General features: G+C 25.4%; 1 protein-coding gene across 1 annotated transcript; it reads right to left on the bottom strand.

Annotated features, from left to right (window-relative positions):
* Positions 1–9884: 9884 nt before the first annotated feature.
* On the bottom strand, positions 9885–14190 carry LOC145841082 (dolichyl pyrophosphate Glc1Man9GlcNAc2 alpha-1,3-glucosyltransferase-like). The gene is made up of 6 exons (XM_082948450.1): positions 14115–14190; positions 12265–12421; positions 11230–11871; positions 10967–11123; positions 10646–10731; positions 9885–10513 (listed from the first exon to the last, which is right to left on the bottom strand). The coding sequence occupies exons 2-6, from the start codon at positions 12363–12365 to the stop codon at positions 9949–9951; spliced, it is 1551 nt and encodes a 516-aa protein (XP_082804576.1). The 5' UTR covers positions 12366–12421; positions 14115–14190; the 3' UTR covers positions 9885–9948.
* Between the last annotated feature and the right edge of the window lie 373 nt (positions 14191–14563).

The following is a 14563-nucleotide window of genomic DNA, read 5'->3' as shown; positions in this document are numbered from 1 at the left end:
TAGTAAACCACATTCAGACCTAAAACTACTAAATAGTTGACATTTAAGTTATTGTTATTTTTCCTAACAATATAGGATTAAAAATAAGTTTTTTCCTTATGTTTAAAAAATTAGTATCCATAAAATAATATAAGTTTACAAAAACTTTAAATATATGATTACCAAGGGATTATAATATTCAAATCAAACATATAAAACTCAAGTAGTTTAGACAGCTCTTTTCAAAACTATGATTAAAGGTTTTAAATTTAGCTTAACAATAACTTAATGATGAGTAATGAATGAATTCAAAAAATAGTATTACATATAAGTTATAAAATGTTTATTAAATATTTGTTTTACTTCATTAATAAAAAAAAAATATTTTAATTCAAATTCTAACCTTATTAAAACTTTAACATACCCCTTAAAAATAAGCTAAACTTGATATTTTAAGTATATTGTAAAACAGACGTTTTCTAACATTTAAAATTATACTACCTATATTTCACTTACGATTACTCTACTTTCCGTAAAAAAAAATTATTTAAATCATCAACATAGCAATTAGTGGAAACATAATCCTCTTTTAAATTATCATTAAATATAGACATCTTCTTTATGAATATAATTTTTATTATTTTCATTTTGACTTTATTTTAAAAATAATATATATATTTTTTGGATAAGTAAATCATAAGTAATAATTTTACATGCTAGATCAATTAAGTAGTGTTTAGTTTTAGTTTTAATTTTAGCTAAACATAAAGTGTGTAGTCAAATTAGAGTTTCGTTGTATATATGTGTAAAGTTGTAATATCTAATTTTTTTTTTTATTAAAAGGGTAATAATTTTGCATTTCAAATTTTGAACACATTATTAACAAACTGTATTTTTTAACTAACTTAAAACTATGTTATTTCTCGGTACTTATTATATATTATTTAAAATATAGTTACAATCTGCTTTAACTTAACAAAAATAACTTAAGTTTTTTTTGTAGTAAACTATTAATCAACTTTAGCAAAAGCTAAAAAATAGTATTTTGAACTTATATCGTATCTTTATCTATTGTTAAAGTGTTAATCGTAAGTTTATATTTTCATACCACTTCAAGAATTAAATTAATTAAATATCTTTAATTTATTTAAACGTTTATATAAAATACCAAAAAAATCTGATTTTCAATCGCAAAAAGAAATCTCTGACTCTTTTTTTTAAGTTTAAAAAAAAGAAGATTTAAAAGAATTTACTTTAGCTTCGATTAGAAAGAGATAGTAAGTGATTTTAATAATAATTATTCTAATTAGTAGTAATAGCCATAAACTTAGAATTTAAGTTTAGAATGTAACTAACTTTACTATGTGGTGTAAAAATATATTGTTTCAAATGTAAAGCTGAAGAATAAAATAAAGGTGTTTATGACTATATTAATAAAATCAATAAACTTTACATTAAAGGACTAAGATTGTTTCTAAAAAATTAAAAATATTTTTTAACTTTTTAAAACCGAAAAAAAACTAAACTCGAAATATTATTATTATAAGTTGAATCTGTACTAAAACATTTTTTTACAATTACTTAAAACTTACTTAAAACCTAAAGTACTTTAAGAAAAGTTTAATAAGGTATATTCTAATTTATAACATTAATAAGGTTAAAGTTTATTATTCAATTGTGTTTAGTAAGTAAAAATTGATATTTTACGTATAATTTGTTTTTATCAAAACATAGTCTAAATCCTTAGCTTTTGTTTTTATAACAATGTTTATAATATAAAACTAAGCTTGTTATGCTTAATTAAAATAATAATTTATTTTATAACTTATAGTTACTTTTATGTTTGTTTTAGTATTTAAAATAGGTGCTTATTTTTAAATCATAATCATTCTTGTTAGACAAACTAATTAATTTTTAGAAGCATTAAGTCTTTTTGTAGTTTTTAAGATATTTCTAATATTTCTCTAAACTTTAACCAAACGATCAGTTAACGTTGGAAATACATATTTAACAAACATTTTTTTAAATAATAATATTGTTTATTTTTATCGTAACTTCTTAACTGACAACTAAGAATTGTATTTATTTCTAAAAAGTTAGCTAATTTAAACTATTTATTATTTTCAACTTAAAACAAAATTATAATCTTAGTTCTCTAAAAACGTCAATTCTTTTCTAATTTCATGATTAAACAAATTTTTCACACTGTAAATTTTCTTTAATGTAGTATTATTTATTCTACAAAGGTAAACTACCATTTTAGAACAACGCTAATTTTAGGCTGTATAAAATTCAGATGAGCAGATTGTAAATATTCATTACAAAATATCTACTTCTAAACAATTATTTACCTCAAAACTAAATACTTATTAAAAAGAGCATATCTAAGAACAAGTACAAATAAAATACAATTGTTTGGTTTAGTAAAGTACACACTATTATAATTTGAAACTAAAACTTGTTAAATTTAAACATATTAATTTTTTTTAATGATTCTTAATATCTGCTATTTTTTTATTGTTATGTTTAACTAATACAAAGTTTACGTTTTTAAAAAAAAATACTTCATTAAACATGAATTAACAACTAATTGATATCTAATGGTAATAAGACCATTTTAACCACGATAATTTGACTAAAAAATTCAATCTTGTATAATAAACTTTAAGAAGTCATATTTAAAAATTAATCGAAATAAGAAATACAATTTAGGTCTTATAAATAAGATAAAAATACAAAAATAAAAATGTTTGTTAAAAGAGAATGTTTGTCAATTCACCAACGATTAGAAATATTTTAATTTAAGTTGTCATAGTTTGAATAGTTGAGCTTATATCTTTGTAATTTTTTAACAAGCTCTTCATTTAATCAAGTTTTTGACTTTTAAAACATTGATTTTATACTAGTTTTGGGAGGTTTTAATTTTGGTCATAAATGTCGTGTTTAAACTTTATAACCTATATACATATATTTAATTCAGTTTATAAGATTAATTTTTATGAAACAACATGACATAAAGTAAGTACTATCAAAAGGTTTTAACGTATTAAATTGAGGTTTTGCTAAGTTTTATTCTTACTTTTTTTTATAAGGTTTTTAACAATGAGCAAACTACTTCACTCTTTCTCACTAAATTGATAGTTTAAGTTCTTTTTATCTAATGAAATTGAAAATTAAAAGTATATTGAAATATAATTGTATTGTAAAACGAAAAATTAGTGTTAACACTAGTCTTTCTTTTTTGTTATTGACTTAATGCCCATATAACATGATTTTTGTACACACAACTGTTTTACAAATTATATTCAGAGCACTGTAAGCATTTTATTATTATTTTTTGCTGTTACCTGATTTAACTTTATAATTTTATGTTGTGTTTTAAAGTATTAAGCTTTTTACCTTGGTTTTTAAAGCTATATTATTTACTATTACTCCAAAGTTTACTTTAAATAACTGTTCATGATAAAATAATATTTTAAAGTTTATCATAATACCAATTTTAGCTCTAGGTTTTCATCAAATACCAAATATTTTATTTGTGTTGTAATAAGCAATAAGTTATTTTAATTAAATATTTTTTTAAATATTGCTGTTTTATCAATTTGTTATGGTACTTTTTATTATTATAAAAAAATGTTTTAATAAACATCAAATCATTAAGTACATTTATTTTGGTTTAACTACCTTTGTAAAGGTTCTTTAAAATCTCCTATTCTTAATATTTTTATTAACACTTTTACAATTTACTTATAGCTAATTATTTAAGCAATTCAAATTTTTGAAACATTGCTATGGTGACATTATTGTTATAAGATTCTTTTAATTTTAAAGTATGTTTTCCTAAACATCTATAAATGTAAAGGAATAAACTTTTTTTTAAGTTCAAGTATAAATATATCTAAATACGGTTAAATATAAAAACTTATCAATTTGTCGTTTTTCATATTTTTAATAAACTTGTCAAGACTCAGTCGTAAGTTTAATTTATTGTCTTGTTAAATAGTATAATAACGTACTTTTGTACAATAAAAAATACTTGATTTTAACTAATTTAAAAAACATTTCTATATCAACAACCAGTGGCAACGCGCTATATTTCTGTTAAAGGGTACCAAGATTAAAAAACATTAATAAATCTTAATTTTATATTTTTAAGACTATTAAAGTCAATAGAAAATGGCTTTTTTTAACATTTTAATTAAAACAAATTGTTTGTGAATAAAAGTTTATTTAAGAAATTAAAATGCTAATAGCTTTATTATGAATATTTTTTTTTCTTAAATAAACTTTCATTCAGAAACGATTGGTTTAATTTCTAGTATTAATTTAGTACCAAAAATTTTAATCGTTTAATATATTTTTTTTAGCTGGAGCACTGCTAGCATTAAACCTCTGGTAATTGAAACCTTTGGTTGGCAACCATTTTAACTATCGGGCATTTTAATGTAAAAAGCGATATGCGAGAAACTTTTTCTTAGAAATTCATTAATGTAATGCACTTCCAATCTGCTTTTAATACGATGTTATACTCAATGATCATAAACAGTGCTTTAAAGGTGTTTAGCTAAACCATAAAAGAGTATACAAAGTATTAGTTTTTTTTTATAGCTTTGTTTATGAGTTTTTAAATTATTTTAAAAGATTTAACACAGTGTGTAGATTTCAGTTTCAAGTTTGTAACTACGAAAAACTTTAAAATCATAGTAAATTATGAAAAGTATTTTTAGACCTAACTTTTTTTTTTTAATTCTAAAGTTACAGTACCACCAGTTAAAAAATACAAAAAGAGCGATGATTACAACTCCTGAGAAAACTAAACATTATAATTATATAATTATATGCAAAAGCAACACCGTAAAAGATGATCATAAAGAAACATTAAAAAAGCTGAAGAACATTAATTTCAAAGGTAAATAGTTAGTTTTAAAAATAGTTTTAAAACTTTTTATTTTAATGAGATATGACTTCACAATATTTTTGTTTTTTAATATTCTATTTCATATAAATAAAATATTTTTTGAAAAAGCTCGAAATAAATTTGCATACTTTTTTAGTACACTTTAAAATCCATAAAGTTTTGTCTACAGTATTTAGTTTTTATGAAGCAAAAAAAAAAAATAATATACTGAGTTAAAATTTACTATACTAGATTTAAAGTTGTAAATTAATTTATAAATTAAACTAATTGAACTTATAAGTGAAAACTAGTTTAAGTTATTTTTCACATTTAGTAGTTAGAAAAAATCGAAATAAGTAATCCTTAGCTAATAAGTAAAGTTTTTTTTTACTGTCTTTATGACATAATTTTGAAAAGTTACCTATTTAAATTAGCTCTAAATTTCACATGACGTATATTACTGTAGCTTCAAATAGTTAAAAAAACATACTAAATAATTTTTTTCTTTATATATACTTCATAAACATTTAACAAGCTTATAAATCGCAAAATCTTAAAATTGTTGAAGTTTAATACAGTTATGTTATTATATACTACTTGTTTAACATGTAAACTATTTTTTTTTAATTCAAATCCTAAAAAAAGCTATACTTGTAGAAAGTCAGTTATTTTTCATGCAGTGTTTATAAATCTTTAAAAACTAAAGCTTTATTTTTTTTTTTAATAGAGTGCTAATTTAGTATAAGTTTCTTAGTTGAAATAAAATTACTACCTTTAGTGGAGTTCCCTAACATCTCTCATATTAGCTTGATTAAGCTCTCAATTATTGTAAGAAACGTTCAGTACTTTTATTCATGTAGTTATTCTAAATTTTGAACATTAGCCTTTCATCGTATGAAAGTTTGTTTCTTTTAAGTCAGTAACATGATTTTAATTAACAAACTTATTCTATTATCACAAGCAAAAATATGTTAAAAAATTATTTTAGTTTAATATTTTTGTAATAAAAGACATCGAAAATAATAATAAAAACATTTAAAATGTTTTATAAAGCTCAGTTCATAAATTTACTTGAAACTTTTTTTAAACTTAAAGTTATTCTACTTTTTTGACGGTTTTTATTTTAAACATAGTTCAATGTAGCTGCAAAAAATACAAATAATACTTAATTTTTTTAAACAAATATTGCTGATAAACTTGATTAAGTTAATAATACTCTTACTAGGCAAAGAACTAGTAAGTTACGATGTAATAGTTTCAGCCTTGAAGTTTGGAAAAATAATCTTACAAGAAAATAATAGATTTAGAACAAAAAAATTTGTTCAAGAAAACATAAGTTCGAAAAATGTATGTTCATCATACTATTTTGCTAAAAAGTTTTACTTACCAAATCTTTTTGACAACTGCTTCGAATACATTAAGTGTTGTTTTATAAAAGTTGTTCAGTCAAAAGACTTTTTAGAATTAGATTATTCTTCAGTAAAGCAAATCTTATCTAGTTCTGAACTTAACTTCACTTCTGAGCTCGAAATCATGCAAGTAGCTGACTCTTGGTTGCGGCATTACTACGATGAGAGAAGTAGATTTTCAAAGGATCTCCTTCTAGCAGTCCGCCTTCCTTTGCTTTCTGTTTCAGTTTTAGCAAAGGTTTTAGGAAAACCTTTTTCAGGAAGAAATAAAAACAACTGCACCGTATTCCAAAGTAACGAGGAGTGTCAGGAACTGATACGGAGTATTTTGCAATCTACTGAAAAATTTTACTCAGGTATGCCAAGACTGAGTTATAAAAGAAGGTGTTGCAGCCAAGAAAAATTCAATATTTATGTTTGTGGAGGATTAAATAATTTAGAAGAAAAATTTGGTAAACAAACCGAACATTTTATAACCAAAGTTGATGCAGAAAATTTTGAGAAGCTTGAAACTGTAACAAAGCTTCCAGGGAATAACTATTTTTGGTCACTCAATGTCATGTGTGAAATTTACGTTTTAACAAAACGCGACATCATAGATAAAATTAATGTCCACAGATATTGCAATGTAAAAAGGTCCTGGTATGAAGCAAAAGTATTAAAAACCAGCCGTAACTTTTTCAGTGTTTGTTCCTAACAAACAAGATATATGTTGTGGGCGGCCACTTTGAAAACAGGGAAGCGGTTAGTTCTTGCTCTGTTATCAATACAGAAAGCTGCAAACGATAAATAATCAAAAGAATGAAGGAAGCAAGAAGACTTGCAGGCTGCGTGGCATTCCAAGGTAAAGTTATTGTTTCAGGTGGTAATCAAGACATAAATGACCATTTAGATCATGGTTTACGCACTGTCGAAGCTTATTGTAGTACTGAAGACACTTGGTCATCCATGCCTAAAATGGTGAATGGTGGATACCACCATAGTTTGGTTGCTTTAGAGAGTCAGTTGTTTGTTGTTGGAGGCTTGACAGATACTTGTGAACTGTTTGATGTTTTCAGTAACACATTTTGTCTTGTTAAAATGCCGGAAACGCTACGCATGGGCGATTACATTGTACAAGACGCTATTTCTATAGGCGGAAGAGTTTTAGTTTTTAAGAGATTTTCAGCAAAAGGTGATGTATTTGACATGGATCTTAAAGTATGGTCGGATGTAGAATTTGAAGTTACAAAAAATATAGCTAGCTACGTGTGTTTTAAGCTACCCAAGTTTTAATAAAAGCAACAATTTTTTTACCGTACATTTTTATGCTTTTCTATGGTTTAAAGGTGCAAATAATATGTTTTTATACGGTTACATTAAATTAATTCTTAGTTTATTTGCACTTTTACTCGTAATTTGTTGAATTGAAACTTTTTTACACATTTTCTTTACATAAGGTAAAAAAAAGTCAAAATTAAACTACCAAATATTTTAAATTTATTACAAATGTTTTAGTTATAATATGTTGTTCGCTCAGTACATCTTATAAAATTTTTACTTTGCACCTAATTGAAGTTATCTTATAAAACATGTTTTAAAGCAACTTTAAAAGCAGATTTTATTGCTCATAGTAAATAAAACTTCCTAGTTATAGCATAACATATTTTAGTTTATCATTACTACTTATGTAGTACTCTAAAAAATGTTATATTTGATTTAATCAGCTGATTTTTTTTTTGTAATTTAGTTTAAAATTGTTAAAAATATTCTTGGAAGCTGCACTTATGTGTTTCATTTATAATTTACCGTTAGTTTAAATGTAAGCATATAGAAACATAACAAAATTTTTATTTAATTTTCTACTAAACTTTTTTATTTCAATATTTAGTTTAAAAGTAATAAAAAAGATTTTAATTTTTCTATGGTAAACATTGTGAGTAAATTAATTATTATAAAAGAGTGTTTTTTTTTGTTTTAAAAGCAATATAAGTTGTAGAGTTGAGTTAGAAATACGCAATTTCTTATTTATAATAGCTTGTTGTCTAATTATTGTACTCTCCTATAAAAAGGTAAAGTTTTTTAAGTTTTAGAAATTTTAATATAAATAACTATAATTCTCTTTTAATTAGTTTTTTTAATTTTAAGACATACGTTCTTTAAGTTTACATACACTAAAGTTCACTTATCTAAATTATTTCTTAAACTAACTTACAAGTATTTTGTAGTTGTCTACATAAACATTAAATTTCACGAAATTCTTCAAGGTCATACGTTACAGAGTTGCCACTCGTTTTTTTTTTAATTTTTCCAGGTTTTTAAAATTTTTGAGTCAAACTGAAATTTTACTACTGAAAATGTTAGAATTCTTAAAAATTCAAGGTTTTTCAAGTTTTTTTTCATAATTTCTTAAACTCCAGGTTTTTCCAGGTTACTTTTGCCTAAATTGTCAAATTCCAGGTTTTTCCAGGATTCCAGGTAAAATGGCAACCCTGTACGTTATTTTGAAAAAAACTGAATTTAAAGGATGTAAATGATCATCAGTGGTTTTCTATAACACTTTTTTTTTAAATATGTATAATTTACTGTATTAAACTATAAGGTCACTAAATTCAATGTTTACTTATGTACTTCAGTCCAGTTTTAAATTACAGATAAACTTTAAAACTAATACGTCTTTTACCAGTTAATACTTAAGAAATTATAACTTTTTGAAATTATCTTTTCTTTTATTGAATAGCTGTTACTGTTATTGCTTAAAATTGTTTATTTTAAAATATCAGTCAAAACAGTCTATATTAATATATCCAAAGGAAACAATAATAAAACTACGAAACTAAAATAACTAATAAAGGTATAAAAATAAAGCATAAAATAGAATCAACGTTTGTACAAAAATTTCATGTGTAATTAAAACTTTATAGTAAAGTAAAAACGTTTTAAAATACAATATTAGTTTGTAAAAATTTAAACTATTGAAACTGCTAAAATTTATTAAAGTTAGCAAACTATATTATAACTAACTTGAACTTTTAACAAATACTTTTAGCTTGAAAATCATAAGAAATAGCTGAATTACCTTTAGAATGAATAAAAAACTATGGACAGTAATAAATAAACAATAAATAATTGTTTCTCTGAAATCATAAACTTGAGTATTATGTTTAAAACTTTGATGTTTTTATTTTTAAATTTAACAGATAAATTACTAAAACATTGATTCCTACTAAACAAAAGCATTTATTTTTTTATCTGGTTAAAAAGGATACTGTTTAAAAACAGTAAAGCTAGCTTTAAATTTTTAACTAGAACAATTAAAATATTTTTTTTAGATATACATAAAAGGTTTTAAAATGTACTATATCGGTAGAAAAAACTGCATGCTTTTCTAGCTTTTCTAAACAAAACAAGTAAATTTGTGTTTCAAAACAGGAAAGTAAGAGCAATTTCACTAAAGGCGTATGGACTAATTTAGCATATTAAATTTAGTTTATTTGATAATACAACAAAATAAAAGTGTGATAAAACTTAACTGTAATTTAATGCACAATGTTTAGTATAAAATATTAAGAAACTTTAAATGAAGAGGAATAATAAATAAAAAATGCTTAATAGGGTTGTTAATAAATAACGTAAAAAACATAACTTTGCAAAAAAACAATTAAAAAATCAATAAATAAAACTTCAGCTCTCCTTCTTCAACTGATGACTTTCTCCCATCTTATCGAACATCATCTTGTAGCTGGTGACGTAGCAGCCCAGAACCCCAACAGCCGAAACCACTGACGTCATCATCAGAGGAAGAAACTCATGCGTTGTCGAGTATTTGGTGAAGGGAAATACCCCTGTGAAGAACAACTCGCACAGGAGCAAAGAAGTCAGGTAGCACCTTGTAAGTAATGTGGCGATTTTGTTCTCTTTCTGGGGTAATCCCCCTTTCTGAGATGTGAAGACGAAATTGAAGCTTAAGAGGTTGTATATTGCCCACAGCAAAAACCTTAAAGGTATTGAGAAGTGGTCGTGTAAAAGTGGGAATAAAGAGTAGTGTCCCACGTATTGAAGGACGAAGAATAGGACGCGGTCCTTGTGGTGGTGACCGTGGAATGCAAGGATGGTGGCGGGTATGACAGACATCAGTATGGCTTTTTCATGGACGTGCCACCCGAACATAAAGGATGATAGCGAGCATATTTGAACCCCACGAACCAGATCCATTGCTCTGCTGCCGAACAGTGGTGGAAAGAATAACCTGTTTAGATCAGTATTAAGCAATATTCAATTTTACTCATTATAAAATGTTTTAAACATTTCTTATTCGTGTGTTAAACATTTTAGTAAGAAGTACCAAAGTACCATTATAAAATATATAAAACTTACAAACCTGTACAGGCAGGGCAGCATAGACACGAATGTGAGGACAAAAGTGTGCCACGGTTGGATGGTTGGAAGCACGTTGTGGTCGCATACCTGCATCAATATGTAACAATTAAACACTTTTATATGTTACAAGGCTATATATCACCTTTTAAAACCACTAGTCTGAAAAGATATTGACAGCAAAAAAGTTTACTCGGATGAATTAAAGATTTAAATTAAAGATTGTACTCTGATTTTTGTAATTGATTATTAATAAGAATAATGTTTTGCTCTGTAGAGCTTTTAAAGTTTAAAATTCAATAAGAAAATTGTAAGTAAAACAAACTTGCACCAGCCCCTTAGTGAAGCAGTCTTCAACATCAGCACCAATCCACCCATTTCTCTTGTACACCATTGTTAGTATTTTGTCAGCAAAATTGTACAATGACCATGCATTGGGAGCCCAGTAAGAATGTGTGAGTCCTCTTTTGAAAGGAAACAACCTGGTGAAAACAACAACTTTACAAATTGAATATATCCTATGCTCAGTCTTCTAGGTAATTTAGTTTAGGTTAAAATGTTTAAAAATGAAAAAAAAAAACAACAAACCTGGTGAAGATCTGAGGCAAATGGAAGACAAAAGGGCCAAATGAGGCGAGAAAAACGCAGCAGACCGTCACAGCCAGTTGGAAGAATTTCACTGTGTTGAATGTGAACTTGCCACTGGTTGACCTAGAGAAGCAGTAGTGGCGAAGTAAATATACACCAAAGGCAGGCGCCACGTACATAAATATATGCTTGAAGTTCAAGAGGGCAGCGAAAAGTAAAGCACCCAGGCAAGTCCTATCAACAGCAATGAAGTACATTGACAGCAGCAAGATGCCGAACAGAAAGCCGTTGTACTGAAAGTGGACGTGGTCCACCATCAACAGTCCACAGTTAGCCACCAGCACTACAAAAAGTCCCATCTTCCTGCTACACTGCAGGTTGCCGTAGTTGGCCCACTTGTAAGCAGCATACGCGAACAATAAATCGGTCACAACCACACTGGAGCGTTGGAAGTAAATACAAGCAGTGGAAGAGTAGTTCAAGTTGCTGATTTGCACAATCTTGGGGTCGATTAACACGGCAACTTGGGATAAAATAAACTCGAAGAAGGCAAAGAAGGGAGGGTAGTCTAATGTCCATTCGGAGTGGGTGGCGTAGTACCAGTTTCTGAGTGGGAGTTGGTGGGTGGTTGCGAGCCAGTTCCTGTTTAGTTAATATTTTCATACAAAGAAATTTGGCACTTCATGTTCAACTTATCTAATAGTAATACACTTAAGTAAGTGTTAAACACTTTGTTGAACTCAACATAAGTGTATTTTGCCACTACTTTTCAGTGTTACTTATCAGTGGAGTAATAACTAATAGTTTTTATAAAAAAACAATGACTGTAGGAAAATTCTGGTCAGAACTTTTGCCACTGTTAAAATAAATAACATTATTATCTTTTCTCAAGAAAAAAATACTTAATGTTGTTTAAATTTTACCTCTTAAAAGTTTCAAGTATTTAAAAATTCATTTTAGTTTAAAGTTTTATATACGACTAAATGAAGATTAAAAAATTTCAATTAAAAAAATATTTGTAGTTGCAATGTTTACCTGTGTACTTCAAAATCAGTGCTTCTATATGATGGAAACATTAAGATTTTTATGAGTGAGACAAAGAAAGTCACACCTATAAAGTCTTTCAACGTTGCCATGATTGGATCCTGTGGATAGGTTATATTTCAAGCCAATGACAAGTTTGATTTGAAATCTAGAAAAAGTAGATTATAAAATTATATATATTATGTTAAAATATGTTTTCATCTTTGTTTTATACAAAAGTGAACTTTTTGTGTTATTTCTATTTTTTTATTTTTGTTTTTTTCGTTTGTGTCTTTCTGTTTAAGTGGCCTAGGTTTTGATGCCTAGGCCCATCATATGGACAATAAGCTTACGATAATAATAAATCATAAGTGTAACAATGATTTAAGGAATAATTACAATTATTTTACAAATCGCACTGCTCTATGCAGTCTGCTGATTTGTAAAAATACTATAAAAAATAAGTTTAGTTAGCCTTACTTTAATAATTGAATAAACTCATTAATAACAAAATATATAGATTTACAAACATTAAAGTCAAGTTTAAAAATGAAAAAGGTTTTCTTTACCTTAATAATATTTTTTTAAGTCTCTAAAATTAATCAAAAGAAGTTAGTTAAAAATATTTTACCAAACATTTCTTTGTAATTTAATTTATATGTGTGGTCTGATACCAAAATAAAAATACAAGTGTCATATATGCATACTAAGTTAGTATTCATTTCTTTTTATTTAAATTCTAACTTACTGATTTGAAATTAGGAAATTTTTTTTAAAGTTTTTTGTGTATAAGAAGGAAATAATCTTTCATAATAAAATAGAAATTTAAAAAGTTTTTCATAATAAATTAGCAATTAATTAATCTTAAAAAATACCTTACAATGCTTGTACTTTTGTGAAAAATTCTTGGTTTTGTTTAGTTAAACTGAGACCATTATTTTCTCATTTCTAACAAAAAGGAAAAAGATAGAAAAATTGTTTTTTAATGGACTGTACAATGTTTAACGGATAACAGATCTAAACTTTACAACAATGAAATACAAACAGCTGTTATGCTTAATTTTATAATTTGGAAACAAAAAATTTAAAAACTTTATTTAAAAATAACGCTTAAACAACTTACAGATAAGTAAGTAAAAATGTCAATTTATAAGTAAATAGTTATACTTGAGTAAGTAAACATTAAAAGTAAGGTAAGAATAATTTAGACATTAGAAGCTTAACTACAATGTTTTATTGTTTTAGTCTTATAGAGGTTGTTGATTTGTAGTTAAACAGATTAAAACCCGCTACTAAGACTCACTGTAAGTATAAGTTGAAAACACTTACAATTAACACAAATAATTCATACTTATATATATATATATATATATATATATATATATATGTAATACTAAAAACACAGTTAGGTATGTATTTGCATATACTAGTTCAAGAGATGTATCATATTTTTTTACTGTTATTTCTGACTTATAAATAATAATTATTAATCGGAATATCATAAACACAACAAGATGTGAATTATTCATTTAACTAAAAAACTATATTTTGAACTACTAAGGATACTTTTAAATCAGTTAGACTTTTAAAAGTCTAAAAATCACAATCAATACCAATAAATTAAAAATAACCATTTGGTAATCTAATATTTTCTTGTAAATATTATGCAATAAGCTTCCTGTACTTAAATTTCATGGTGAAAACTAAACATAAGAAGTGAGAGGTCTTGTTTTAGGAAACAGTATATATATATATAATTTTAACATTATATGTTATCTTTAAAAGTGTTTTTAAAATATGCAAATTGAAATATTTTTATCAAATTATCAAAATAAAGTGTATTTTTATACAACATAGCTCACCTGTTTGTATTGTAAAAGTTCAACAGGTTCAATCTTCAAGCTAATTTTGAAACTTATTTTAAGTCTATGGAAAACAGGTAAGCTGTAATTAATTAAATTGTAAAAAACTTTAAGCTTAAAAAAGAATAAAATAAAAATGTTTATGCTGAAAAAAAACACATATAATGAATTTGAAAGGAGGTTCTGTAACAAATAACTTGTTATATCAATGATGTAAACTAGGGTTACAGCATTTTAAAAGCTACAGGGAAGATTTAATAGAAACTTTTTTAGGACAAAGCATTTCTATTTAAAATATATATATACAAGAGTAAATGGAATATACAAAAAAATAGCACAGTATATTCACAAGAAAAGGAAAATTTTATTATAAAATATTAAAATTACTTGTTCTTCATTACTTATTTTATGATTAAATGCACACCAAGGACCAACTTTTTTCTTGGTAA

This window comes from Thalia democratica, chromosome 7 (assembly GCF_965202585.1).
Source record: "Thalia democratica chromosome 7, ktThaDemo2.hap1.1, whole genome shotgun sequence".
Classification (NCBI taxonomy): Eukaryota; Metazoa; Chordata; class Thaliacea; order Salpida; family Salpidae; genus Thalia; species Thalia democratica.
Note: the sequence above shows the minus strand (reverse complement) of the source record. Positions and strands in the feature narration are given on the sequence as shown.